The sequence below is a fragment of the Panicum hallii genome, chromosome 2, assembly GCF_002211085.1.
Source record: "Panicum hallii strain FIL2 chromosome 2, PHallii_v3.1, whole genome shotgun sequence".
Classification (NCBI taxonomy): domain Eukaryota; kingdom Viridiplantae; phylum Streptophyta; class Magnoliopsida; order Poales; family Poaceae; genus Panicum; species Panicum hallii.
In genome coordinates, this window is record NC_038043.1 from 43,524,326 (window position 1) to 43,551,577 (window position 27,252).

The 27,252-nt window shown below is 42.6% G+C and overlaps 3 protein-coding genes across 3 annotated transcripts; 1 reads left to right on the forward strand and 2 right to left on the reverse strand.

Annotated features, from left to right (window-relative positions):
• The first annotated feature begins 549 nt into the window (after positions 1–549).
• LOC112883535 (glutamate receptor 2.9-like) lies at positions 550–13,469 on the forward strand. Its single transcript, XM_025948843.1, has 5 exons — positions 550–717; positions 794–1,165; positions 9,332–10,620; positions 11,314–12,021; positions 12,746–13,469. Exons 2-5 carry the CDS (start codon positions 814–816, stop codon positions 13,289–13,291), a joined length of 2,895 nt encoding a protein of 964 aa, XP_025804628.1. The 5' UTR covers positions 550–717; positions 794–813; the 3' UTR covers positions 13,292–13,469.
• A 388-nt stretch (positions 13,470–13,857) lies between these two features.
• On the reverse strand, positions 13,858–15,623 carry LOC112882141 (transcription factor MYB36-like). Its single transcript, XM_025947128.1, has 3 exons — positions 15,329–15,623; positions 15,087–15,216; positions 13,858–14,936 (listed from the first exon to the last, which is right to left on the reverse strand). The coding sequence occupies exons 1-3, from the start codon at positions 15,462–15,464 to the stop codon at positions 14,153–14,155; spliced, it is 1,050 nt and encodes a 349-aa protein (XP_025802913.1). The 5' UTR covers positions 15,465–15,623; the 3' UTR covers positions 13,858–14,152.
• Positions 15,624–23,058: 7,435 nt separating this feature from the next.
• Positions 23,059–27,199, reverse strand: LOC112880147 (transcription initiation factor TFIID subunit 10). The gene is made up of 7 exons (XM_025944639.1): positions 27,025–27,199; positions 26,762–26,958; positions 26,612–26,676; positions 26,391–26,453; positions 25,364–25,421; positions 25,213–25,263; positions 23,059–23,416 (listed from the first exon to the last, which is right to left on the reverse strand). The coding sequence occupies exons 1-7, from the start codon at positions 27,182–27,184 to the stop codon at positions 23,336–23,338; spliced, it is 675 nt and encodes a 224-aa protein (XP_025800424.1). The 5' UTR covers positions 27,185–27,199; the 3' UTR covers positions 23,059–23,335.
• Positions 27,200–27,252: the final 53 nt, after the last annotated feature.

Here is a 27,252-nt window from a genome sequence, read left to right on the forward strand (position 1 = left end):
TTTCGTACGGTCACCCGTAAATTAGATTACCCCATCGATCTCTGTCCGCTGCAGAAGATTGAAGATTCCAGCTTGGCCGCTTCAGGGCAGAGACGTGAATCAGCGACGGGTCGACGGCCGGTGGTCTCCCCGAGTCCCGGTGTTCCTTCGCGAGGACCACCACCGGGCCGGGTTTTCAAATAACTCCGCTACGAAGCTACTGGCCGGACGAAGCTCGATCGCTCGACGACTTTGACCGCGCCACACAGCGTCTGGTTCCTCTTCGCCAGTCGCCTCCTCTGCCCGTTGCGCTCACCCTATCCGCCTGTCGAACTACACGCGGCTCCCCCGTCGCCACAGCCGGACGGGTTGAAGGTTTCTCGCCCCGGCCGGCCGGACGGTCAAGCCGTGCCGACACGAAACGACGAAATTGTAATGTGTATACTAGATGCGTCGACGACAGATTGGGTAGCCTCCCACGGCACGGGCAGCGTCGCTGTATCGCTGTAGAGTTTCGCGGCAATGTCGCGCCACGCGGTTCAGCGCTCGCGGTCGGCGACGGCGACCGCCCTCGGCGCTGCGCGGCGCGGCGCGCGGGGCCCCGCAAGTCCGCAAGTCATCGCCTGACAAGCGCGTGCACTGGCTTGCCAGAACGCCGTCGTGCCGCGCTGCTGCTGCACGTAAGACAGGCACGCACCGTGCCCCAGAGGGCAGCAGTAGTCGTCTGCCTGACTGCCTGTACGGCGCTTTCTCCTTTAGGCTTTAGCCATCGTCATTGAATCGAGCGAAGGGATTTGATCGCTTTCTCCTTTAGGCCGGCGTGTGCGTGTCCCCATGAAAGCTGGAGCGGCTCACCACCAGGTGGCAGCGGGTGGTGCCCGCTCGTCGCCCGGTCGGGCTGCGGCGCTCCGTCCCCCGTCTCGTCTCCTCCTCGCCGTTGCCCTCCTCCTCTGCCTCGCCGGCGCCGAGCGGGGCGAGGGGCAGGCGGCGGGGGAGACCGGCAGGCGGGCGGTGGACGTCGGGGTGATCCTGGACCGGACGACATGGCTGGGGAACGTCAGCTGGGCGTGCATGGAGCTGGCGCTCGAGGACTTCTACGCCGACGCGCGGCGCGCGGGCTACCGCACCAGGGTCAGGCTGCACCTCAGGGACACCGGCCCCAGCGCCGTCGACGCCGCGTTGGCAGGTACGTCCGGCGAGCTAGCTCACTTGCTCAATCGCATCTTGTTGTTACGATACTCATTTCATCCGTCGTGCTGTGCAAACCTCTCTACCCTTGGCAATTTATTAAGCGCGTGCGTACCGAACTTGCCTGTGTTTGTTGGCAATGCGAGCGATTCACACGTACGGCTCGAGAGTTTTTTTTTCTTTTTGCTCATATACTATGAACAAACCGCATGGATCTCTATCTCGGCACGGCCGCACGGTGATGGTGCTAGGGTCCTAGAGCTAGAATCCATGTTCTGCTTCTTCAACCCAAGGCCAATCCGAGCACGGTTCGGGTAGCAAAGTGAGCAGAGCAAGGTTCAGCCTGATCCGGCGCTTGTAGAGTTTTTTTTTCCTTGCAAGTATAAAGAGGGAACTTTATTAGTTACTTCACTACATTCTTGAGCAACCAAGTGCTCCACACAAACCTGCACGTGCTCTCAGCTAGGGCTGGACCGCGAGCTCAAAACTCGCAGCTAGCTCGGCTCGGTTCGGTGAATATTTTAACAGCCGAGCAGCTATTTTTCTCGTTTCACTAAGCTGGCTCCAGCTATCTCGTGAGCTGCTCATGAGCCAATTGAGTTAGAAAGCACGGTAGAAAGAAACTAAATATTCATTTTATCTTCACTTAGTGCACAACTCAAACATGATTAGATTGAAACAGTTCTTTACAAAACTAATCCAATATTTGCTTGTGACTAAAATTTAGCATGTGTATGTATTTTTTAGATGAGAGATGGTCAGATGGACATGAAGTCCATTCTGCAAGTTGCAATGGAACTGAGGTTAAAGGGACAAGAGTGGAGCTTTAGTTATTTCTTTAAGACATGCATGCTGCTACTACAATACTTATAGCCGAGCTGAAACTTTAGCCTCTACCCTTAGCTCCTAAATTTCCTGAGATGGTAATTCTAAATTTATATCTGGCTCGCTAGTCTAATAAGCTAGCTCGAGCTATTAACGAGCTGAGCCGAGCCAACAATTTTGCTCGTTTTGTTAACAAGCTGAGCCGAGCTGGCTAAGAAAACGAGCAAGCTCCGAGCTGGCTCAGGGTCCAGCCCTACATACAGCATAATGGACCAAGCGCTTAACTTTTCTTCTTTTTTGGGGGGTGGGGTGGGTGGGGGGCAACTCACAGAGAGCTTACATGGATATGGCAGCAGGGTTACATAGTCTTTGGCGAATGCATCCATTAGGACGCTTTGAACACAACTCGGGCAGTTACAAACTTTGCGCACCGGATCAGCTTGCTTGGTGCAGCCCATTGCTCTTGGACGTCATGCCAAGTGCTTGCAATTGGTGAACGAGCTCAATCCTGACTCTTCGGTAAATTAACCACTGAAACATTGTTGGACTCAACCGTTACCCTTTTGCTGCCGGCAGCCGGCCACACTGCAAAAGGCTTTTGTTGTGAGGGCATCTTCCATGTGGTCACACCAAGCGCTTAGCTAGTTGAGCGAGCTTATGCGCGACTACAATTCGCTCTCTCTTTACACGTTTGATCACCAACTTTGGTAATCGACACCCAAACTCCAAGGCCTCCCTGGGGATGAAACCTGACGATGGAGCTTCTCAACCATCACGAGCCGAGTTGGGCTTGCACGGTTGCACCGCAGCTCCTTGGGCCATGGAGCTCTTTTTTGCGAGCGTCCTTACATGCAGTCTGGATGTCAGGCTCATCAACAGTATATGATATTAAAGATGTTTCAAGTATTTTTTTGAAATAGCTGAGGATTATTGTTATTTTTCACAATTTCTTATCACTGAAGGTTTTCTGGTATAATTTAGATATTTTCAAGAAGAAAATAAATTAGCAATAAAATTCACGATAAGAAAACAGTGGACCACTTGAAAAATAAACATGCATGGGGATTGCCTCAGATGAGCTAAAAAACTATGACTATTTGAGAAGATTATAAAAAGACCATAGAATAATTTTTGGAGACTCAAATGATGGATATGCAAAGCATCATAACTGATAGGCTGTTCTATATGGAGTATCTCTCCATAAATTTAGGTAGTTTTACTCGCATAATCGCTGGCCATTCCTAAAGACTCTCGAAAAAGGAAAAGTCCTTTTTACCTCCGAATTCGCGTTTTCTCTAGACAATAAAATTGTCCGCCTGGACTCCTTGAACTCGCAATAACGGATACATGACCTATATATGACCTTCCTGACTAGTTTCTCTCAGTGGTTTTGCTTCTTTTCTTTTATATTTATTTTGGTTGAATCTTTGAAAAATCATAGTAAATCGAAAAACATCATAAAATGAAAAATCTAATTTTGTTGGACTCCACACGAGTAGATCTATGCAGTGAACATATGATATGATATAATTTAGTAAAATTTTTTTGTTGTACTTTTAGATATATACTTTTCTGTAATTAATTCGTAGCTACACTTTCATGGTCCAATTATGGTGAAATTTTTATGGTGGGCTAATCATTATATGCTTGAGCTGTTATAAAAAATTCATGCTTATTGGATCATGTATGCTTGAGAAACTGAAGAATCTTTGATATAGCTTGGAATTTAGTTGCTCAATCATAAATGATCAAATGAGCATAAAAATTTTCTACGGCTCAAGCATATAATGATTAGCCTATGATAAAAAATTCACCATAATTGGACCACGAAAACTGTAGTTATGAATTAATTACAGAAAAGTATATATCTAAAAGTTTACTAAATTAGATCATATCATATGTTCACTGCATATGTCTACTTATGTCGAGTTCAATAAAATTAGATTTTCCATTTTATGATTTTTTTGATTTACTATAATTTTTTTAAAGATTCAGCCAAAATAAATATAAAAGAAAAGAAGTAAAACCACCGAGAGAAACTAATTACGGAGGTTATGTGTCTGGTATCACGAGTCCAACGAGTTGGTTTTATTATATGCGGAAACGCAGACTCGTTCCAGAGTTTAGGAGGTAAAAAGGATTTTTCTCCCGAAAAACAAAAGGCCTTCTGTAGTGCAAGCCCAAGACGGGAAGCCCCAAATGGGGCGAGTTTTTTTTAAAAAGGGGATAAAAAAAAACAAAATTCGAAAAAGGGGTGCCAGTTGGAGAAATTTAGGGAAGTGGGTACCTCCCGCCCGCTGGGAGGGCGGAAAGAGGCATCCCGCCCAACCATAGGGCGGGATGCTCAAAAAAAATTTCCAGGGACCTCTTCGCGAATAAAAAAACTTTTTTTATTCGCGAAGTGGTCCCTGAAGCAGGCCTCCCGCCCGGCCACTGGGCGGGAAGCCTCCCGCCCGGCAACTGGGCGGGATGCCTCCCGGTGCACTGTTATTTCATGTGTATGTGTTTTCTGGCTTCCAAAATTCGTAACAATTCACAGAAAAATCCAAAAATAGCAAAACTAATTTTGTTAGAAAGTAGATTTCAAACTCTATAACTTTTGTTAATGGAGTTTAGTTTGAAACAAAATACTTTTACTCCTATTTTAAAACTAAGATTAAGGAAAGTTTATGCATAACTTTAGGATTTCATGCTTTGTTGTTTATGAAGTTTGGTATGACTATTCTATAAACTCTAGGTACCTTTGTGCAAAGTTTCAAACTCAAATTTGATGTAAATTTAACTTCTTTTGTCTTGAATTTTTCAAATTTGAAATGTTAACTAAACCTAATTATAACCCTTTTCTAATTAAAATCTATTGTTATTCTCTAATGTGATATTATTTAATATCTAATATATAGTCAAAGTTCTAAAACCTATAAAGTTGTAAAACCTATAATCTTATGCTCCTGGTCCATTTTTGTTATATTTTTCTTAGATTATTTGTTTCAGAAACTATTTGAAATTCAGAATTTTTTCAAATATAAGATTCATTCGCCATACTCTTATGTATGCACATAAAATTTTAATTCAATTTTTCAAAGAAGATTACGGTATCGAAAACTCATACGAAGATAGTTAAACGATAACGTTTGCAACGTAGAATCTAAATATTACGATAGTACAATACATGAAGCCATTTAAAATAAAATAATATGATAATGAACATTACAAATATTACAAATACATGAATCCAAATATTGTGTCTTCAGTAAATGCGGCAAATATTACAAATACGTATCTAGGTCTGATAGAATCTCAACGCAGCAAATATTACATATGAGCAAACAACGTTTAAATAAAATTACAACTAAATGATGCCTGATGACGTACTAGCACTCGATCGGCGACGTCTCCCACTTCTTGATGCAACCGGAGGTCTTCCATCTGTAGCATCACCTGTAGGGCCAGCTTCAGTACAACTGGGGCCAGCATCATTGGTTGGACAACGTTTATACGTGTGTCCAATCTGATTACATGCACTGCAGCGTTGTATCCTCGGACGGAGCTCTGACTCATCCATATCATTACGAATACGCCGTGACTGACGGCGTCCTCTCTTAACCCGTGATGATCTTGGGTCTGGAATATAGATAACAGGATTCGCTGTCTCAGTGAACGATCCAACCAAACGGAACCCATAGATCTCATACTGCCAGGTGCTAGCAATTGTCTCCTTTCTGAAGTAATGTGAAACATATATATCGACAGGATGTCCAATATCTGCACAAGCAGCCATTACATGAGAACAAGGTAAGTGCAGCAACTTGGGCCTCATGCATGAGCAACAACAAGTTCCATCGAACTTGAGAATGCACTCCTTTACAGGAGTTTGACGCCTCATGCCATGTCGCGCCCTATCTTTAGGAGATACCTCAAACTTGAGCTCCTGTGTTCCACATTGCCGTACATGGTGTAGCCGGGCGCTTTCTGCCTTCTTAGTCATGTATTCTGTTACCTTGAATCCAAAATTTCTGTCTGGATCTCGCATGAATATCTGATTTTTATTGAACCGCTCCCGAAAGTAATCGGTACACCCGCGGACAATGAATTTAACAATTGCAACCAGTGGAAGCCCACGAACACCTCGCAGCACCCAATTGTAAACTTCGGCGAAGTTGGTGGTCATTATACCGTATCTTGCACCATCGGTATCATAAAGTAACGCCCACTTCTCCTTAGGTTCATTCTCAATCCATTCAGAAAATTTTTTCACCGCTGACCCAGACCTTCTGCGAGTACGTGCAGTATCTGTTGGCAAAGAGCACAAAGCCTCTGCTTCGTCCTGTGCAGTTATGTTTTTTGATGCGTCCTCGGCTCTTTTCTTCCCGGTCAGTTCATCAAGTTTCTGCCACTGCTTGTTAAATTTTTGCTGATTCGTTTCCTTGCATAGCCTCTTGAACATATCCATAAGGTGCTTGTTCTTGAATTGCCTGAAAAAGTTTGCACCGATATGCCTCATGCACCACCTACTGCGAATATCACGCCACTTGGGCGGCTCTCCGGTCTCCACACACCCCTGCTGCAAATCTAGAATTGCCCTCAGTATGCCGGCGTGACGATCATGAATCAGGCAGACATCTTCCCTATCCCGAACGACTGCAAGCTTAACCCGTTCCAGAAACCAGTACCAACTGTCTGTGTTCTCACTCTCAACAAAAGCAAAAGCAACAGGCAGCAATTGATTGTTTCCATCCACTCCAATAGCTGTCAGCATTTGCAATCTATACTTTCTTGTGAGAAAGGTCCCGTCGATGCACAGGATAGGCCGGCAGTGATGAAATGCGTTAATGCATGGACCCAAGCTGAAAAAGACCCGCTGCAATATGTGGGGCGGACCTTCTCCTCTGTCTAGAGTTTTCAGGTCATAGTAGCTTTCAGGATTTCTCTGACATAGGACGGCCAGCATTCGAGGAACATTATCATATGCAGCCTCGAACGTACCAAACCTCATCTCCAACACCTTTTGTTTTGCACTCCACGCCTTACTGTATGAGATGGTATACTTGTACTTTTCCTGAATGTACCTGATAATAGACTTTGGTTCATATGACAAGTTCTCTACTATCGTCCCGTACATCTCATTTGCGATGTATTGCGACGTGAGGTTGCGATGGCTCTTCTGCACCCCAGGCAAATGACAAGTGTGCTGAGTGACAATGGAGCATTCCTAATAATCTTTCCATTTACCCTTGTAGGCATGCACCCGCCATGGACAGCCATCCTTCACACATACCACATCGTACTTACGAGATTTGCACTCGACTGTCTTAAACTCTCGCATAAGAGAGAGAGACCAGCACTTAACAGCTTCCTTCACCTCTTCAATTGAGTGGTACCTTGCACCCTGGATAATTTCATTCTCCCTGCAATCCGAAGGCCAGCTACATCCGTCATCTACGACAAGATGACTGAAGTCGCTGCTTACCCAATCTTGAGGCACATCATCGTCATCATCAGACGAATCGGCATTCATTGCTTCATCCAATTCACGTTCTTCGTCTTGCAGCTGTTCAACAATAAAGGGTATGTTCTCCCCCTCATCAGCCACGCATTGAGGTGCTGCGGTGCCACCTGCCTCAATGTTTGCCTCCTCGACTTCTTCATCAATATTTTCATCCCCCGGACCAGCTTCAATGTTTATCAAAGGAGGGTTTTGGTGCACACTGACAAGGAGTACCAGTGGCCACTGCCAATGACTTGCATTTTGCAGATAAGTTAGCCAGTCCTCGTTGCTTGCAAGTGGCATAAGCTCCCAGATCAAAGCGTGAGTGGTACGATTTATGACGCATTGAACACTCACAGTGTGTGTCTCCTGATTAATCCTTAGTCCCCTCATTAACCAGTTGCATAGGGATTCAAATGTCCTCTCGTGCGGTCTGGTAATTCCTCTGACCGCACAGTTGAATTCACTTAAATCTACCCCATTCGGCCCATAAATCACATTTCCTTCTCCGTAATATATACTGAAAATACCCTTCTCGGAAGACATATCTGTCAATCATTAATAAACTAGTTATACTACATATTAATACACAACGAACGACGATCCTAAATTTCAGCGACTCTCAGATTATATTTTACAGATTCTAAACTATTCAGATTATAAATTATACTAAAAACAAATGAAAATACTAAAACTATTCAAAACATAACTACTCTAACAAATATTTCCTAAATTATAGTTATTTTCAAGTACTTATATGGCTAGAACGAGAATATACCTCAAAATCGACGCGTGGACAGGGCTTCGCCGCTTCCTCTTCTCTCTTCCTGTTCTCTCTTTCTCTTTTTTTCTGATTTTTGCTGGATAAAATGGCATTTTTGGGGCAGGTTGGGGCTTAAATAGCCGGTGGGGGGACCTCCCGCCCGACCAAAGGGCGGGATGCCTCCCGCCCGCTGAACGGGCGGGACGCGTGGGGCCCGGGACATCCCGCCCTTTGGTTGGGCGGGATGCCCTCTCAGGGACCTCTTCGCAAATAATTTGTTTGCGAAGAGGCCCTCGGGTGACATCCCGCCCTCTGGGTGGGCGGGATGTCCCGGGCCCCATGCTTCCCGCCCATTCATCGGGCGGGAGGCACCCATTTCTCTAAATTTTCCCAACGGCCACCCCTTTTTCGAATTTTAATTTTTTTTTATCCCTTTTTTAAAAAAAATTCCAAATGGGGCACAGCTTGGCCCAATGTGACAGCCCAGCAAATTTGAGCCCATACCTCGGCAACATGGCACCACGGCTTCGCCGCCGCTCCCACTTCTCCCTGCCGGATTCAGAACCCTGCCGTGCAGCGGCGGACGGCGTCCTCCGGGGACCGCACATTCCCGGTCTCCCGCGCCGCCGAACCCTGCCTCCTCGCCGGCTCCTTTACCCCAAGTTGCCGCGTCACCAAGCTCCGCTCCGCGGCATAAGGAGAAGGTACCCCGTGTCCACCGAAACCTGCCATATCCATCCATGTCGCGAAGATATCACGAGTGTAGTATGCAAGTTGTAGATTTCCAATGGTTCCGTGAACGCCTGAAACCTACTAAGGCCAATGCACAGGTTCCGAACCCTGTTCATCCCTGCTTTCAGTTAGGATAAGACCGAAGTTGTGTGCTTTGAACCTTGTTTTTCTCGCCCCCCAAAATAAGAACCCACATGGTATTTTGTTTTATATGAAGGTTCAATTTTACTGCCTAGTCTCAGAATCCCTGGATCTGCTGTTGGATTGAAACCAAATTTTTTCCCTGTGAAGGTAGAATGAATGAGCGCCACTGAACTTTTCAGTACTGTTTACTTACACATATTTGGGAAACACTGCAGGTGTTGATCTACTGAAAAATGTTCGTGTGCAAGCAATCGTGGGGCCACAGACATCAACTCAGGCCAAATTTCTTGCAGAGCTTGGGAACAAGGCATCGGTTCCAATCATTTCGTTTTCTGCAGATAGTCCATCCCGGTCGTCTAGTCAGACCCCATACTTCATCCGGACAGCATGGAATGATTCTTCTCAAGCAAAAGCTATCGCTTCGCTTGTCCAGAAATTCAATTGGAGGGAAGTCGTACCTGTCATTGAGAATGATGATTCCAACACTAGATTCATCCCTGATCTTGTTGATGCCCTGGGACATGTTGGTTCTCGTGTTTCGTACAGGTGCAAGATCCATTCTTCGGCTGGAGATGATGAGATAAAGGGTGCTATCTCAAGTTTAAAAGGCAACTGGACCAGTGTATTTGTTGTGCGCATGTCATACCAGTTAGCCCTTAAGTTTTTCCGGCTTGCCAAGGATGAGGGGATGATGGGCCAGGGCTTTGTATGGATTATGGCATATGGTTTGACGGATATTTTTGATGTAGTTGGTTCTCCTGCACTTGATGTTATGAATGGTGTTGTTGGGGTTGAACCTTATGTTGAAGACACTGAGAGACTTCAAGATTTTAAACAGAGATGGCACGAGAAATACAAAAGGGAAAATCCAGGCACAAAACTGAATGGGCCTATACTTTCTGGTCTGTATGCATATGATACTGTATGGGCATTAGCGTTAGCTGCAGAGAAGGCTGGATATGTGAATTCAGACTTTTTACCGTCTGAAACAAACAATGGATCCACTGACTTTGACAAAATTAATACTTCCAAGGCTGCTGAGAAACTGCACGATGCATTCTTGAAAACTAGTTTCTTTGGCATGACTGGGAAATTCCACATTCAGGACTGGAAATTGGTATCAACAACTTACAAGATAATAAATGTAGTTGGTCAGGACAGAAAAGTAATTGGTTTTTGGACTCCTGGATTCAACATATCCGGAAATCTAAACAAGAAGGCTGATCTTTACGCCATTATATGGCCAGGTGGCAGTGACAAGGCACCTAGAGGATGGCTATTGCCTGCAAATAGAACACTCAAAATAGGAGTACCTTTTAAACCTGGGTTTGGCAATTTTATTCAATTTGAAAATGGTAAAGCCACAGGGTTCTGTGCCCATGTATTTGAGGAAGTTATTCATGCATTACCTTATGAAGTACCCATTCACTACAAGGAGTTTGGAGATGGCAAAGGAGAAAGCGCTGGAACCTACGACTCACTTATCTACAAAGTTTATCTTAATGTATGTTTGGACTTTGCTTTGTTCCATTTTTGCTATTTGTCATGATCAAACTAGTGGAGTTAAACTTGGTGTCCAAACTAACCAATGAAACAAATCTGTTAGTTGATTAGAGCTGATCTGGACTTATCTGCAAAATGCTGTCATTTATGCTCTTCTTGAGTACATAAAACTGGTAGCATGTGATTCTTTTTTATTGATCATCAGTCATGCAAATATGTAAGATTGTAAACTTAATTATTGTCTATGCACCTTTTCATTCTATATTTCTATACTATGAATATGCATAATCCACACAAAAGATCAGTATTCATTGGAACTTACTATTTTTGTTTTGCGCTGGGTCGTATTCCTGCTTTTGTGCAATTATCTTATCTGATTTGTAAGTTTTCTACATGCGTATTTTATTTTTAGGAATGCAGTGGTGATTTATCTGAATACTCCAACTAGAAGGCAGTATCTCTATTATTAATCAAATCAACTTTAGTAACTTGGTTACAGACTCCTGTAATCAAAATAACGAAATTCCTCCTTTATTCAATTCCGAAAAAGAATTGTTACCCCCTCTTAAGTCAGTCAAATTCTTCTGTGTAACTATTATTCCTAGTAGTCTGTTCAACTTGTAGAAATATGTGGTAAACATTCATAGCCTCTACTCTAAAGTTTCTCAACCAGTTTTATGTGAATTGCTGGCAGGAATTTGATGCAGTAGTAGGTGATGTGACAATTCTGGCTAACCGTTCTTTATATGTGGACTTCACTCTTCCTTACACCGAGTCAGGGGTACGCATGCTAGTTCCTGCTAGGGACAAGAGACAGAAGACTGCATGGACATTCCTAAAGCCTTTGTCAGCTGATCTATGGTTAGGAACTGGAGCCTTCTTTGTCTTCACAGGTTTTATAGTTTGGTTTATAGAGCACAGAACAAATAAGGAATTCAGAGGACCACCAGCCAGTCAAATTGGATCTATCTTCTATTTCTCTTTCTCAACACTTGTATTTGCTCATAGGGAGAAGATTGTGAACAACTTATCAAGAATCGCAGTAGTAGTTTGGCTTTTTGTGGTGCTAATATTGCAGCAGAGTTATACTGCAAGCTTAAGCTCAATTCTCACGGTAGAACAGCTTCAGCCAACAGTCACCAATTTAGATGAAGTTATCAGGCGAGGGGATTATGTTGGCTACCTCAATGATTCTTTCTTGCCTGGGTTTTTGAAACGGTTGAAAATTAATGAATCAAAAATGATCCCATTCAATTCTCCCGAGGAGTACAATGATGCCTTATCAACTGGAAGAGTTGCTGTCATTGTTGATGAAATACCATACCTCAAATTGTTCCTTTCCAAGTATTGCCACAACTACACTATGGTTGGGCCAACTTACAAATTCGATGGATTTGGTTATGTAAGTGATTTCTATAGTTTTTTTTCCAGTACAGCTATATGATTCATCAACATTTGCATCTACTTTGTTGCAGAACCCTGCTATATTACTATATCATTATTTTGTAAATTTGGTGCGATGATCAATTATTGTGGTCTTTAGATTCCTGTATATTTTTAGATGTAAAAATGTCCAAGGATGAGAAGCATTATCAGATTTGTCTTCTGGTGGACTGAAAAACTCAAGATCATGTTTATGGAAAGGTGGTTCCATATTATTGGTTCACAGTTTAGGCACAAAAGATTTAATGCTTCTAGAAGTATTAAATAACACAAATAAATTTACTTTACCAAATTAAATAACTCTGCCTATGTTGTTTCAACATAGCCTCCCAAGCCCAGATAAAGAAGGGGTCTCTTCCTAATAATGGGGATGGTTGTGATAGGCTTGGCGAACCAATGTAAAAAACTCAGCCACTTATGGAGATTGTCGTGCAGTTAGCTCGTAATTTTGTGCATCATTCAGTACGTTTATAGTTGGATTTTTAACCATTGCGATGTGAAAATTATGATCAATATACTATTCCCCCTTCATCATGCATGGTTTGCGCAGATGGTCATTATAACTGGCTCATTGTCACATAGGGCTTCGATAAATGATTAATAAATTACCCTGGTGTTTTGTAGCACTTGTGCTATAACTAATTGACATGTTTTGCGTTTCTTGTTTCTATTCTATTCTGCAGGCATTCCCTCGAGGTTCTCCGCTCACACCTGAAATTTCAAGGGGTATACTGAAATTGGCATCCAGTGGCAGAATGGTAGAACTGGAGAAAGAGTTTTTATATGGTGATACAATTTGCCCGGACAAAGATGACTCCCAGACTTCAAGCAGCCTGACATTGCACAGCTTCATTGGGCTATTCATGATCACAGGGGCATCTTCATTGCTGGCTCTAGTTCTGCATGTTGGCATAACCCTTTATAATAATCGGACTCATTTGATTAGTGCCTGCAGTCAGGGTTCATGGCGTGGATCGCTTGTCATTCCCTCCAAGATTTTTCACGAGCATGACGATAGCTTCAATACTCGAGATAAAGATGAGACCGGAATTGCTAATGTTGATCCTCTAGTTGAGAACCCATGGAGCGTGTCTAATCACATCATCGAGAACTTTGATTCAGACACTGATATGGGAAGCCCAGCAGAAGGAGAAGGAACCCCAGGTAGGGAAGTTTCGAATCAGGATCCTGGTCCACCATCATTTGCGTACATGCATTCTGAGAGGTAGCGGACGAAGCACCAAGAACTCTATGGTCGTCGCATACTGTTCAGTCTAATTGATTCATTTGATGTACAGTTGTTGTCTGCTTTTAGTTTCATCATTAATACATGTGTGTCAACCTGTAGTGCTGATTGTTTTTACGACTAGTTAACTATAAATTTCAGCATAGCAAAATCTTTGGAAAGAGGAGCATGTGCATCTGAGAGAATCGGAATCTTATGAGTTATTCTGAAGTAAACAGTAAATTCGTCTAACTGTTTTTTCTGATCTCCTGAACTCCATCAAAATTCCTAAATACTTCCAAGTGCGAACTACCATTTACTGCTGCTGTTTTCATGTGCTGTTAGTCTGTTACAAATCATCGGTCATGGAAATTACCTGAACATTAGATTCAGCACCCATCGATATTCCAGATGGTTAATAAGATGCATGCATCTGATAAACGCCTAACCAAACACAGCTTTCATATACAAGTAGACAACCAGGTTTTTGTTCACTGCAGAACTACTGCAAACAAAGTTGATCCTGAATTTCTGGAGGACATCAGTGCATGCCCTAGCCAGATTCATATGTTTTTTTTAGAATATGGATGAGTTCCGGCATTGATCATTCACAAGAAGGCTGATCTTCACACCAGCATTGACAACACACATATAACGATATTTAAATCTTAAGAAAAGAAAACTACTGAACTATGATGTACATACTACATACTCACATACCCAATGATGCACCATGATATATATTCAGCCTGAAACTCTATGTTCTCGCAACCATATCACACGTTCACAAAAATAAGCATTATTTCATCAATCTACCAGATAAATCTAACACGTGCTACTACCGTACCGCCTCTCTGCAAGGCTTCTAGCACTGGTTGTACCCTTGCACGTAGTCATGGAACACTGAATCCACTCCAGGAGTCGAGCAGGAGCTCCAAGAACCAACGCCGCCGTCCAACGCCTCATGATCCATTGCTCTGAAGCATCCGTCTATGCCGTCCACCGCCTCGTCGCCGATTTGGCCGTTCTCCACGAAGCACTGAATCTGCCGGAGCAGCATGTCGATCTCATCGTCCATACTGCCAAATGTTGCTGAGGCGGAGCTTGCTGTCGGCGTCGAGCTCGAGCTCTCCACGCCCGCCGCCGTTATCGTCTCCCCGATGCTCGTCGACAGCGGCGGCGTGCAGGTGCCGTCCGTGTTCTCTTGCACTCCAGCGCATGCATAACTGAAGCTGCTCGGCATGTGAGACCAGAGGCCGGAGTAACCGGTGGAAATTGCACCTGGTAGCTGCCGCGGCCGCATCTCCGAGCTCTCACTCGCCGTCGGTGAAGGAGAAGGCGACGGGGACGGGCTCGGCCACAGCGGCGCGCTGATGTTGCCGTAGTTGTGCAAGGTGAAGGCCGCCGGGCTGTCGAGGCGAGCCTGGTGGTGGCGCCGGTGCAGACGCATGCTCACCTGCATCCTCTCGAGCGCCGACGAGGCGAAGGAGTTCTGCTGCCAGGTTGCTGGGCTCGAGAGGAGCTGGAGGCGCGTTTCCGCCCTCGGCCGCCGGCCGCCGCCGAGCAGGCGCCGCTTGAGCTTGGTGTTCCAGTGGTTCTTGACGTCGTTGTCCGTCCTTCCCGGAAGCTGCGCGGCGATGGTTGCCCACCTGCCGAGAGCCCATGACATGATCAATGGAAGGATCCCCCAGCTAGCTGGCTACTAGATAGCTGATTATTGACAATCTACTAACTCTGAGTTGCAGCAGTTGAAAAGGTGCTTGAATAGTTGAATGTCTGAATTCTACGCATGCACTCACCTGCTCCCGATGCTGATGTAGAGGCTGCAGATCAGCCTGTCCTCGTCCTCCGTGAAGCCGCCGTGCCGGATGTTGGGCCGGAGGTAGTTGAGCCACCGGAGCCGGCAGCTCTTGCCGCACCTGTTCAACCCTACAAACGAGCAAAAGGGTTAACGATCCGAATCCCATCCACCGATCGAGTCTCTTCTGCAGCTAAGGTTAGGCAGACGAATAAACGATCGGTAAAGGGTGTTGCATCCTACCGATCTTGTGGGGGAGCTGTATCCAGTTGCCGCCGGCGCCGTGCTCGTCGATGTAGGCCTTGAGCACGGCGTCCTCCTCCGGCCCCCACGGCCCCTTCTTCACCGTCGCCTTATCGCAGCACGGCGCCCTGCCCATCTCCTCCGCTCTCCCTTCGCTGCTCGCGCCTCCCGGCGGTCGAGTCTGCTGATCGAGCTCTCCGGAGTGGCTCGGCCGCTCGGAGATGGCGAGTGCCGCGGCGCAGCACTGCAGCAAGCTTGCTCCAGGCGGCGTGGCTGATGCCTTGAGGTTGAGGCCAGGGCTGGCTGGATTGTTTAATTTATAGGAAGGGACCTTGATGTGCAACATTAGCTTCTTTTTCTCGCAATGAACAGTCGGTCGACACGACATATATTTCTACTTATTTTTTGTTGTATTAATTAGCCTATCAGGGTTGCAGCAGTTTAATTGCTAGGCTGTGCTTGTGCATATAGGAGTACGAAATACGGTAAACTAGACGGTGTTGTAATTTTATAGACCACAGGGTCTACTTAATTTTTTACCACTTGCATAAGTATGTGACTCTTTGTACGTCGATTAAATATTGTAATTTTAAATGATTAGTGCTAGTTTATAACTAAAATCCTTACATCATACACTGACACTGTTCTAGGTTGCCTCAATGTAATTCTTAGCTTTTTTTCCCTCTTGAGACTTATAATAGTAACACTGATGTTTACATATGAGCATACACACTCACACCTATAAATATATGTGTGTATACTTAACCCTACCAACAACTCTCGCAAACCGGGCTAGCATAGATATCTGGTTATTGATAAATACATTGCTTACCATTTAAAAACAATTAACAATAATTCTAAAAATGTACTAAATCGTAATGTGTTGTAGTAAGGCTATCTGCATTAACACGATATGGGTTTTTCATGCATATATATATTCTCATTATATAATTACGAGAAGTTATTTAACTGTTTCTTAAAAAATAAAGTTGTAGCCACTTAGCCAGGTCTACTATATGACTGGTCCTTGCAACTTGCCAGACTCCACACGCATTTGAGGGGGTAGTGCTTCTCTCAAATTATTCGCAAGTTGCTCTCAAATAGTATCTATAAGAAAACATATATAAAGAAAGAATATGAAGACATTGATGGCCTATGATCTCATGAGAGGTCATCAAGCGCTTAGATTTTTAGTTCCCGAAATTAAAGTTGTATCCTGCGTAGATAGGGAAGACCCTAGTTTTTCATTTGTAGACTTAACTAAAGCGACTAATATAATAATTAGTCAACCACTAGCAGTGTTATCATTAAAAAATTGCAGGGTTTTTGTTTAGGAAAACAAAATGCAAATTCAAGTGTATGTTTAAACTAATTAGTTGGAGAGGCCATGGGGCAATTATATGGGATGATGCCACACTAATGTAAATATAGAAAGTGTATCTTTTAATTAAGTATAATAGTATATGCATTATAAATTTTATTCTTCTTTTATGTTTCTTATGTTGACGCGCTAAGGACTTCAATTCCGTTCACCAGCAAGAGCATATCAACGGATCAACCCAGTAGAAACTCTAGTTCCGACCAGGGGTTTCAACAACCTTCCTATCTTGGGAGCATTCCATCTCATCACACTCTGTCCAACAACAAAGATTATATTTAAAAAAGCTGGTCTATTCAAATTTGCAGGTCCACTTCGATACGACTAGTAGCAACTGATAGTAAAAACATTGTCAACACACATATTACTTCTCAAAAACATTATGTTAGTTTTTTACTTTCACTGGTAGAACTAATTAAGTCTGAATTACTACTGGTATAAAATGAGTCTTAAGAATGGTACTATATTTACTGAGCCAGGCTGGTTACCACCGGTACCCCGTTAATACTGGCAAAATCATTTAGGAGAATACTACCTAAATTCATGATAAACAAGGTAATAAGTAGGAAAAATAATAAAAAGCTAAATTTAGTCTAGGATTATTCACACAATTACGATTCCCTTGACCCGAGTGTAAAGTAGACATCAGCAGCATCTCAACATCAAAATCTGATATGATTAAGAAACCAATTTTGTTGGGTGACAACTAACGTAAAGGGTACCCAAAAAAGCAAAATTTAAGTACACAAATTACTTTTTTTTTTTTACTCCGAGAGGTATATAAACAGAATCTCAGTATAAAAATCAGCTTCGGTTGTCAAACAGTATGTTGATGACGGCCTACGTATAGGTAACAAAAGTCAGCTGTGTTTCTACACCAATACCACATCGACAACAGTATTAAGTTATACTGTCAACTGCACATGTACATAACCAGATCCTTATCATTTGGAAACATGATGACCACATATAGAAACACATACACTGATAGCTGCAGCAAGTTAACAAACTATATATTTGCTTATCACCGTGATTAACATGTAAAGTCGGCAACCGTACGACAGCATACACTGATCATTATTTGGCCATAGGCTGGATATTTTGATTGCCATGCAGGTTGTATGTAGGGATAATTAAGAGTTCCACGTAGGCAATGACTGCAACTCTGCAAGCCAAAAAATCTGCAGCACATTTACAAATATATGGTGAATTATTTACAGTGAAGATTTCTTTTTGGCAGTAATGAATGCCATATTCTATTTCTTTCTATATACGGTCAATTTTCCCATTTTAATTTTGCACAATTTCTTTTACTACTTATCTGTCGTGTGCATATTTCTTTTCTATTTTCCTATTGCGATCAGTTATGTTAATTGATGCTTGAAGACAGGTGGCTATTTTATCCATTTTAGTCCCATCTCACCCACCATGTTCTCTTCTGTACAACAACTAATCCTCCACATGAAGCAATTGAAGAACTATGCTGCAACCATGATGCTTCCCTTGTTCCTCAGGCTCTAAGAATCTTGGCAAGAAGATTTTAATATACAAGACATGTACCTTTAATTTGGACTCTTATTAGGACATAGTTGATATTAGTGCCCAGAGAAGAGTGGAAGAGAAAAGAAAAGTGCTCAGTTTTGGTTGCAAATTAATGAAGAATAAGTCATTCCTTAGCGATGTATATAGATGTTCTAACTTTTCGAAACCCCTGCACCACCGAGGACTTTGAATCACGTCAAAAAGTGGTGAATAAATCTTTCAGAAAAAAAGAGTAGTCCCTGTTGTTTCTTAATGTTAGCTAGTTATTTTGTGTTGAGCGTGTTTTGTTTCCTTGTAATACACAACCACCTGTAAGCCCGTGAGTCTGTAAGACTGCTTCTCCTTCCTCTTACATGATCAAGCAGTGCTCCTGCTTTCTTTCAAAAAAAAAAAGAGTAGTGGTAAATAACTACGTGTCCGGGCATGCAGTCGCCCAACTATCCACATTGGTGGCTCTGCTCATGGAGTACTCTAATTACAATATAATATTGGTTAGTTCAACAAATTGGTATACCAAACCCCCTATCGCATAGGCATCTCAAGAAAAACAACCAATATATTGGTCCACTGTTACTTCACGATAATCAAATACTTGATCGCAATCACAACACTTGAAAAAACCTGCATAATTGCAGTTGGTCCATTCGAAGTTTCTTTCAACACACAAGTGCCCGTCATTTGTGAAAGCGGAAACATTCTTCACTCCTAGTCGCCACTTGTGGTACGGTGAAAAAGAAAGGTCTGCCGAATGAAGCTATTCAGACCAGGGATTAGCTAGCTGGAGCCTTTGCCAGTAGTCGCTGCAGAATATCTCAAGTAAGACTCTTTCCACGAGAATTGCAGTGAGAAAATAAGGTCCCGCGGCCAGCGCATAAAGTTGCCGCGGCGTCCATTTCTGTCGTGTTCTGACCGTTTTGAGGAGATGCCACGGAAATGTCGCAAAGCTTGTGCATAGTGGAGCAGGCCACCACTAGCGACTTTGCCTGCACGCTGTGCACCAGTTATACCAGTAGCTAGCTAGCTTTGATCTTTTTTCCTGCTGCATTCTTAATCTGATGGTTCAGATATCACAGCTATCGATTTATATTCCGCTGAATCGTGGGTTCACACGCCCAAACCGTACGACTTTGCTGGTACGGATTTGATACCATTGTTAGTCTATTCTCGTTCCAACGTACTCCCCCCGTTTCAAAATATAGATTATTTTGATTTTTCTAAATTTATAGATTTTTCTATGCATCTAGATATATATATAATACATAGAAAATGCAATGAATCTAAAAATTTCAAAATAACCTACATTTTCAAACAGAGAAAGTATATGAGATTGGTGACTTACGGCATTTTTTTTGAAATGCGTGGTTAGTAAAATTCTTTGATATATAAAATCAACAAGACCGAACTTTGGAAAATTTAATTTTAACTCGCTTCTTAGTTCCTTATTACTCAGAGTGTAGTGCTGAGTGACAACACGTAATTAGGTCGTAGAAATAAAAGGGTGACAACACGCAACTAATTAAGTCTGATTCTTAAGATAGTACTTTAAAGAAAACGATTGAACACACATCATATGATCAATTATTCCAGGTCCTATTTGGAGGATAACTTATCCAACAGAGGTGCAAAAGCTATGGGAAACGTATTGCCTCTAAATCCGCCTTCCAGTGAAGCAAAAACCACTGAACAGTCAGAAGCTTTTGGAGAAGGAAAAAAAACCCCAAGGCAGCAGCCACTCGCGGACAACTTGTTCTACTACACATGCGTAGTGCAGCCGACGTACACACTCCGGCCGTGTGAGCGTGACAATTCTTTCAAGCTGTTCCGCCTTTAGAATGAGAAGATCGGACAAGATCACTATCACTTTCTTCAAACAGGTGACGAACCTAGCTGGGGATGATGCCGACCGTATACCGTGACAAATCTGTCATCAGATTACTGTGAATAAGTAATCGCTGCCATTGATCGACAACTTAGCTTTCAATTTATAACAATCAAATTCAAGTCAACATGGCCGAACGTACTGTAACTCTCTGCTTATGGTCACCTAATGCAAATACTTGGGTAAACAGTCAAATACTCTAATAATTCCCTAATTATGGTTAGATTCTATTGTTCTCTACTGTTAGAAAAAAAGGTATGTTTAGTGTTTTATTTTTCTTATATATCAAATCTGCATCAACCTGGTTTGGGTTGAGCGTTTAAATTTTAGGGTCAGCAGGAAGTACAGATATATAAACAGCAGAAAAAAAGGTATTGGAGATATATAAACTTGGAATGCAATTTCTTCCTGTAAAAATTCACAAATCTTATTAATGGAAAAGTTCATGTAGGTACTAGCACCTACAGTAGCGTTCATTAAAAAAATATTGTAAATTCCGACGGTTCCATTTCCCAAATGGGCCCAAATGGGACTGAACTAGTCACTTTTTCTCTGCTCTATGACCCCACATGGCTCGACCCAAAATTTGCAGAAGGTAAAAATGAAAGAATCAAGACAATGTTCAGGAATGATTAGACTGTTGGAGCTTCGCCGGCCTACACATCACAAGTGGATGTGGATGGAGATTCACACCAATTTAGCCGGCCAACCAGCTGAGGAACCCCCCAAATGAGAACACCATGCAGCTCCGGGCACTTTCCTGGATACCATACCATATATACCAGCCGGCACAAAAAGAGGCCCGCATTGACCTGGTTTGTGCTTGAAACGAGAGGAAATGACAGGCAGATAGACGACACCGATCAAAAAGGTAGTATCATTGCCATCTTTTTCCAAAAGGAATGTGAGGCCGGAATGATCCATCGATCGATTGTGTTTTTCACTCAAAAGTGATCAAAGTGGTGGAGGACTTGCTGTTTTTCTGAGCCTTTTCTCCTTGTCTTCGCCTGACCTAGCGTTTGGATTTAGGAATCCCGTGGAGCTTTGTGACTCCTTCCAAACAGTGATCAGCCATCAGCATGGTGTCATGCGTAATCTTGTCAATAATGGCAGCAAAAAAGTATTGTCATTGTGCTGTTAGGATAAGCTCAGATTAATCTATCTTCTTATTTCTTGCCGTTGTGAACTCTTAGGTACTAGCTGCTGCCTCCCTGAGCCATGTAGAGGCTGCACCTGCTGACCCAGCCTCATGTATGACTTCATTTCATACATTGTCATGCCATGCTCTTAGGCTCTTACATGTTTGAGTAGTAGATGGCGATTGGGAATTCAAAAGATTAGAGAAGAATGATAGCACGGGAAAGTCAAAAGCTCTTGCTTTTACCTTTTTTTACCATGGGATGATTTGACCTGTCGATGAGCAACAGCGTTAGGAAAAAGCTTGTATATAAATAAAGCCGGAAGACGATTGCCTTCAGTGTTGTAGAAATAATGAATATATATACTCGCTGAGATAAAAGGGCATTATACCTTTCACTGAACATGTACAATAATAAATAAACTGAAAGCGACCAAGCGAACAATTTGAGACGTTTTTTTGGGAGGCAATTCAACAACATGATTATTTGTGCACCAGAGTTAGATATCCAAGTTACCCACTTGACCTATGATATTCTAGTTTATCCATGGATAGAAGTAACACTTGTTACTTATTTTTTGTCTCATTAATATCATCATGACAGTCACTTACGAGGTTAACTTGCAGTTTCACTCTTTTGGATGTGACAGACGAGTTAAACAAGCCGAACTTGACGAAGTTCCTTTTGTCCTCTGCGCGAAATCAGCTTGACGTACGTAGAACTGACTACATTCTGAAAAACAGTTAAGTAGTTAACCAATGATACCGGTAAATCCTAGAAGGATATTCGAGGTGTGCAACTTTTCTACTGCACTCATTCAATGATTTTCATTTTCACACTATAGATCAGTTACTGTCTGAATTATTAAAGCGTATCATTGCGCCGGCCATGATTTGTTAATCTCTCCTAGATCGTAAGCACAAAATGGTCGTGAACTTGTGATGGAGTCAAAGCTCTCTCTTTTATTTTTGTCACTTTATGCAAGTGAAAACACACTATAGACCTGAGAAACTTGTGATTATAAATGTCTATGTCGATGGTCATACATATAGAAATTGGAGAGTGACCAGACTATGCAAAGTTTAAACCCCTGATGGTGGGTTGGTGGCCTAAAAATATGATACTAGGGCTGGTCCCTTTCAGAGATCCAACTGCATTGAAAAGATGAAATGTGTAAAAAAGTTTTTTTAATTCGTTTCATAAAAAATAGGGTAAGAAATTTGATTCATGTGTTGACAAATTAACAAAACAAAGTCAAGCGTGCATGGTACATGGGTACGGTTGATGGTAGCATGAGGCGACCTTTCCATGCCTCTATAGGTTTTCTAGTGTTTCGCCATAGACAAAAGCACGGGCACAACCAATCAGTGTAATCATGTGAAAGTACACACTAATCAGTCGATCAATGATGGAGGAATAAGGGATCTAGAACCGTGCAAAGAGATGGTCTCCTAAGGCCAGGGGTAGCTTACCAATTTGCCACCCTGGGAAGGGCTGCCTCAAGGGTTCGTGCTACAATTGTTTTTGCTAGCAAAATATTCCCTAAATTTATAAGTATAATTTTTGTTCCTTCAAATATTCATGATGTTTGGTCAATCATACCCGCGACCTTGTAGGACTGTAGGTTACGAAGACTGATTTTATCAATCATAACAGATGACTAAGTCAATGACAGGATATGCAATTATGCCTATGCCCTGTTCCATTCTGTTGATGCATTCTGTGAAGTTTATTTTCATAATTTCACTTAAGTCAGTTTGTATTAAGAGCATCGACAAATTGACTTGAGTTCCAGCAATTCAGACATGGATAAGATAAACTTGTCTCCTGATAATCTAACCGAGACAGACTAATCAGCACTGATAATACAATCTTAATAAGTATGAAATCAGACTCTAATGGTCAGTAATAATACAGCACGAATAGCGATGGAGTCCACACTTTGGAGGCTATGCTAGTACACCGTTACATCAAATTGGGCAAGAATGCGGACAGGCTATTCATTGACATGATCCCTGTATAATTCCCAGTTCCACTTAGACACTTGGTACAGGTTGGCTCAATCCAATCTACTCCTCCCTCGTTGAAGGAGCCATTCCTGCTGAAGGGCTGTCTGCAAAGTACTCAGCGTGTTTCAAGTTCACACCATGCTGCAAGAAAAGTTTATTGTGAGTATAAGATCACAAATGAATCAAGTGCTAATATGGAGGAAAGTGGTCCAGCAACTATTATCGATATTTACTATAAAACAATATAACTTTAGCCTAAATATTGACCATGTTCACTGCAGTGTTAGATGCTTCATTGTACATATTAGCATTTGTCATGGGAGTATGAAATGCTACAATCATCTTCAAATTGCATGATATCAAAATTAGAAGGATGTGCTGCTCGTAGACTAGGGGATCCTGTAAGTACCTAAGCCTAAACAGGATAGATATTTTAAGAATTAAGATTAAAGTTAGCAGTAACTCTATTCTTCCAACAATGATGCCATGAGGTGTTGTTCAGGAATGTGGAAACTTCAAGTTAAGAGGTACGCTAAGAAGCATGTCTTATAAAAAAAAGATCAGGATTTTATCAAATCTAAGTTCTAAGGATGTCTCAACAGTGGATGCTGAAGAAACCCTCTATAAACATTATGAACTATGTATGGTATAGAGCATGAACCTTCGTGCAAGGTTTCGATGGAAGGTAGACTTATTCGGAACATAAGAAAGAACAGAAACAATACCATCCTGCTTAACAGCACTGCCATGGTACAAAATATACCTTGATTTTGATTACTAAAGTTCAACCAGAAAAGACACATTGGTGTGGAAAGATACACCGTGGCTTCGAGATAGCCTTACAGGTAGTGCTAATTGGACCAACAGATTTAGGCCAAATCGGGGAAGTGGAAATTCCATTACATTCGTTTATTACTGTTTTCAGTGAAATTCCTACATTTTAGATTCTGGAACTGCTTACTTCCATGAATATAATTGTATTCGTGTCAATGGTTTTGCATGAACCATTAAACTTACAGGGGTAACGTCACTAAGGTGGTCAGCAAATGCGAAGTTAGATTGGCAATTTGAAGTTTGACTTGGCAGCTCCATTGTTTCACTGATTTCACCATGCACATATGATACATTTACATGGGAAACGGACTGTGATTTCAAAATCTTCAGTAACATCAACAACCCAGTTTTCTTCCTTACAATGACTGTGCTACAGGACTGCCCTTTTTTCTACTGTGCTGCAGCTGCGGCTGCAGGACTAGCTGCTCTAGCCGCTGCTGGTGTTAAAGTCTAGCAGCTGCAGCAATCTCTTCCGAACGGGGAGAAGTGTTGATAATTTTGGTTTAATAAGTACAGGCAAAGAAAACCAGTATGTTCTGATCTCTGATGTCCATATGGCTTACTGGCTTTGTATATTTAGGTGCATGAGAAGTATAAATAACAGAAGATGGTGTGGAGTTCACTCTTGCAAAAGATACAGGCCATCGGTGACTTGATTTAGCCGCTGGGTTGCTGAAATTGATCATATCTAGTCTAACATTCTTGAATCGAAGGAAATCAATCATCATTAAGATCTGCAATCATTAAATCTCCAAGTGTGCAGCCCAAGGCATGTTCTCATGCCAATTTCATGTATTGTTAAGTCTTTGTTCATGTACTCTTTTAACTGCTGCTAACAGTAGTTTCTTCCTTATGAATTTTGGTCGTGAGGATCATGGAGCATATCAAACTGATTCTACATAACCTGTTTAAGTTTGAGGAAACAGTGCGGAGATTTCAGTCCTGAGGAAACTAATTGCTATAGTGTCTAAACCAAATAATTCACTCCTGACTCATTTTTCACTCAACTGGATTCAAGATAAAGAAAAAGATTTAGTAAACGGTCAGCTGCTGCATACTAAAGCAAAATTGCAGAAATGAAGAATTAAATGGAAACTTTTTACCTCACGCAAGGCTTTAGAAAGATCATCCATAGTTAGTACAAGGCGCCTATCCTGCAAATTATATTTTTTTATAGAAAATGTGGTAAGCATAAGGATACTTAAAAAAAATTAATGCTAGGGGCATGAAAAGTTCACTAGAGAGTAAATTCACCTTAGGCTGTTTGCTCTTATTGTCTTTGATTGGTGCTGCTACCCTGGCCTTGCAGTGCCTAGTTGAAGGGAAAGAATAATGTAATAATCAAATTAGTGCACAAATTATGACACACCAACAGTGTATATCACACATACTGCTAATGATATCCTTACACTGGTTTGCTATATAGTGAAGAGTAGAGAATGTCATACAGTGATGAAAAAGAAACAATAAAACAAGACCCTGATAAATTTACAACATAACCCCCAAATGGCACAAGAATATCTAAGCCTCAAACCTACATGGTTTGAACAAATAAATACTAATCTTTTGAGAACACCAAAACACTAAGCACACCAAGAAGCTTAACTATGAAATGATGATAGTTCTCACAATCAGGTACATAGTGTATGCACATCCATTCTGTATCAGAATTTCATCCTTTAAGAAGAAAATAACTCCTTTAATGACCAAGAACCCAGAGAGGAAGTAAGTAGAGGCAGAAGGATCCAGGAACACTCAGATAGTTTAGAAAATTCCAAGGAGAGATCATACTATATTTTTAGGGAAGATGTTATCACTTACCAGACTAAAAAAGAAGGTATATTATTTTCTTTTGTGAAGAAAAGAAGGTATATTCATGAAAAGGATAAATCCATCACTATGATGGCATGCTAGTTTTCAGGAGCAGCACACAGTGAATAGTGTTTCAGGAATTGAGAATGTTACAGAGTTACAACTATTATAAATGCAAATTCAATGAGAACTAGGATCATAACTGCAAAACTTTTGCCTATCATTCCAATATTACACTATTCATGAATGAATAATTCCACAAGAATAGTACATGCAATTAGGGACATGGATTTAGATTGAAGTCAAGTACCTATGGAAACAAAGAAACATAGGCAACTGCACATTAGATTTGCATTGGCATGTAAGAAAGGAACAATACTGTTTTATTCTCGAATATGCAGAAGGACACCAAATCTTTGATATTAAGAAGATAATTACTGAATAATGACGAGACGGTATATTAACTCACTGAAGAGAATCGCTTGCAATGTCCGAAAGGAACTTCTGGGTGGCTACAGCAACCAATCTCGTTCTGTAAAACACGACTCAGATAATGTAAGCAGGAAATCAAGAAATTTCTATTTCTAAATATAATGAATCTAGGCACTGATAGCTTACAACTATCAATCAAGTCTACTAGGGGGGAAATAAGCCTTCCTGGGAGAGATTGGCAAGCAGATGAGCACTTACAAGCGGAGGTCAGGGCAGTGGAATCCGCTGCGTCCGAGGTAGTGCTCCACCAGCTCATCGGGAATCTCCAACACCACCGAACCAAGCATCAGGGCTAAGCCAAGAGACAGAAAAGTAGAGAGAAGGCGAGATGGGGCGGCGGCACCCTACCGTGGGGGTGTAGTCCATGAGCGAGGAGAGGAACTCGGTGAGCGCGGCCTCGTCGTCGTGCCGCCCGTCCCCGCCTCCACCCACGGGCACGCCCATGCCCTGACCCATGCCCCCGCCAGGGCCTCCGCCCCCGCCGCCGCTGTTGCTGCCCATCATCCTCACGTCCCGCCGCCTCGCCGCCCTCACCGCACGAGCAGCTGGTAAAATCCGACGGGTAAGAATCACGCAGATCGCTGAGACGGAAGGCGACGGGCAGCACTCACCGTGGGAGAACACCCGCCGCCGGCGACTCTGGAAGCGGCGATAGGTGTCAGCGACGACGACGGCAGCAGCTTCGACAGAAGAGGTGAGGGGGCTGCCTGGGTCGCGGGCCACAACTGGACCCACTTGTAAGAGAGGTGGGAACACGATTGAACAGGCCATATTTGGGCCAGAATGGAGCCACGCATACTTTTCGAGAGGCCCATTTTTGGCCAGAAATCCGAGGCGAT

Coding starts and splice junctions, on each gene's coding strand:
- LOC112883535 (XM_025948843.1), top strand. CDS start 814: ATGAAAGCTGGAGCGGCTCACCACCAGGTGGCAGCGGGTGGTGCCCGC. Junction 1,166..9,331: donor CGTCGACGCCGCGTTGGCAG/GTACGTCCGGCG, acceptor GAAACACTGCAG/GTGTTGATCTACTGAAAAAT. Junction 12,022..12,745: donor AATTCGATGGATTTGGTTAT/GTAAGTGATTTC, acceptor TCTATTCTGCAG/GCATTCCCTCGAGGTTCTCC.
- LOC112882141 (XM_025947128.1), bottom strand. CDS start 15,464: ATGGGCAGGGCGCCGTGCTGCGATAAGGCGACGGTGAAGAAGGGGCCG. Junction 15,217..15,328: donor ACAGCTCCCCCACAAGATCG/GTAGGATGCAAC, acceptor GCTCGTTTGTAG/GGTTGAACAGGTGCGGCAAG. Junction 14,937..15,086: donor TACATCAGCATCGGGAGCAG/GTGAGTGCATGC, acceptor GGCTCTCGGCAG/GTGGGCAACCATCGCCGCGC.
- LOC112880147 (XM_025944639.1), bottom strand. CDS start 27,184: ATGGCCTGTTCAATCGTGTTCCCACCTCTCTTACAAGTGGGTCCAGTT. Junction 26,677..26,761: donor TCATGGACTACACCCCCACG/GTAGGGTGCCGC, acceptor GTGGTGTTGGAG/ATTCCCGATGAGCTGGTGGA. Junction 26,454..26,611: donor CACTGCCCTGACCTCCGCTT/GTAAGTGCTCAT, acceptor CGTGTTTTACAG/AACGAGATTGGTTGCTGTAG.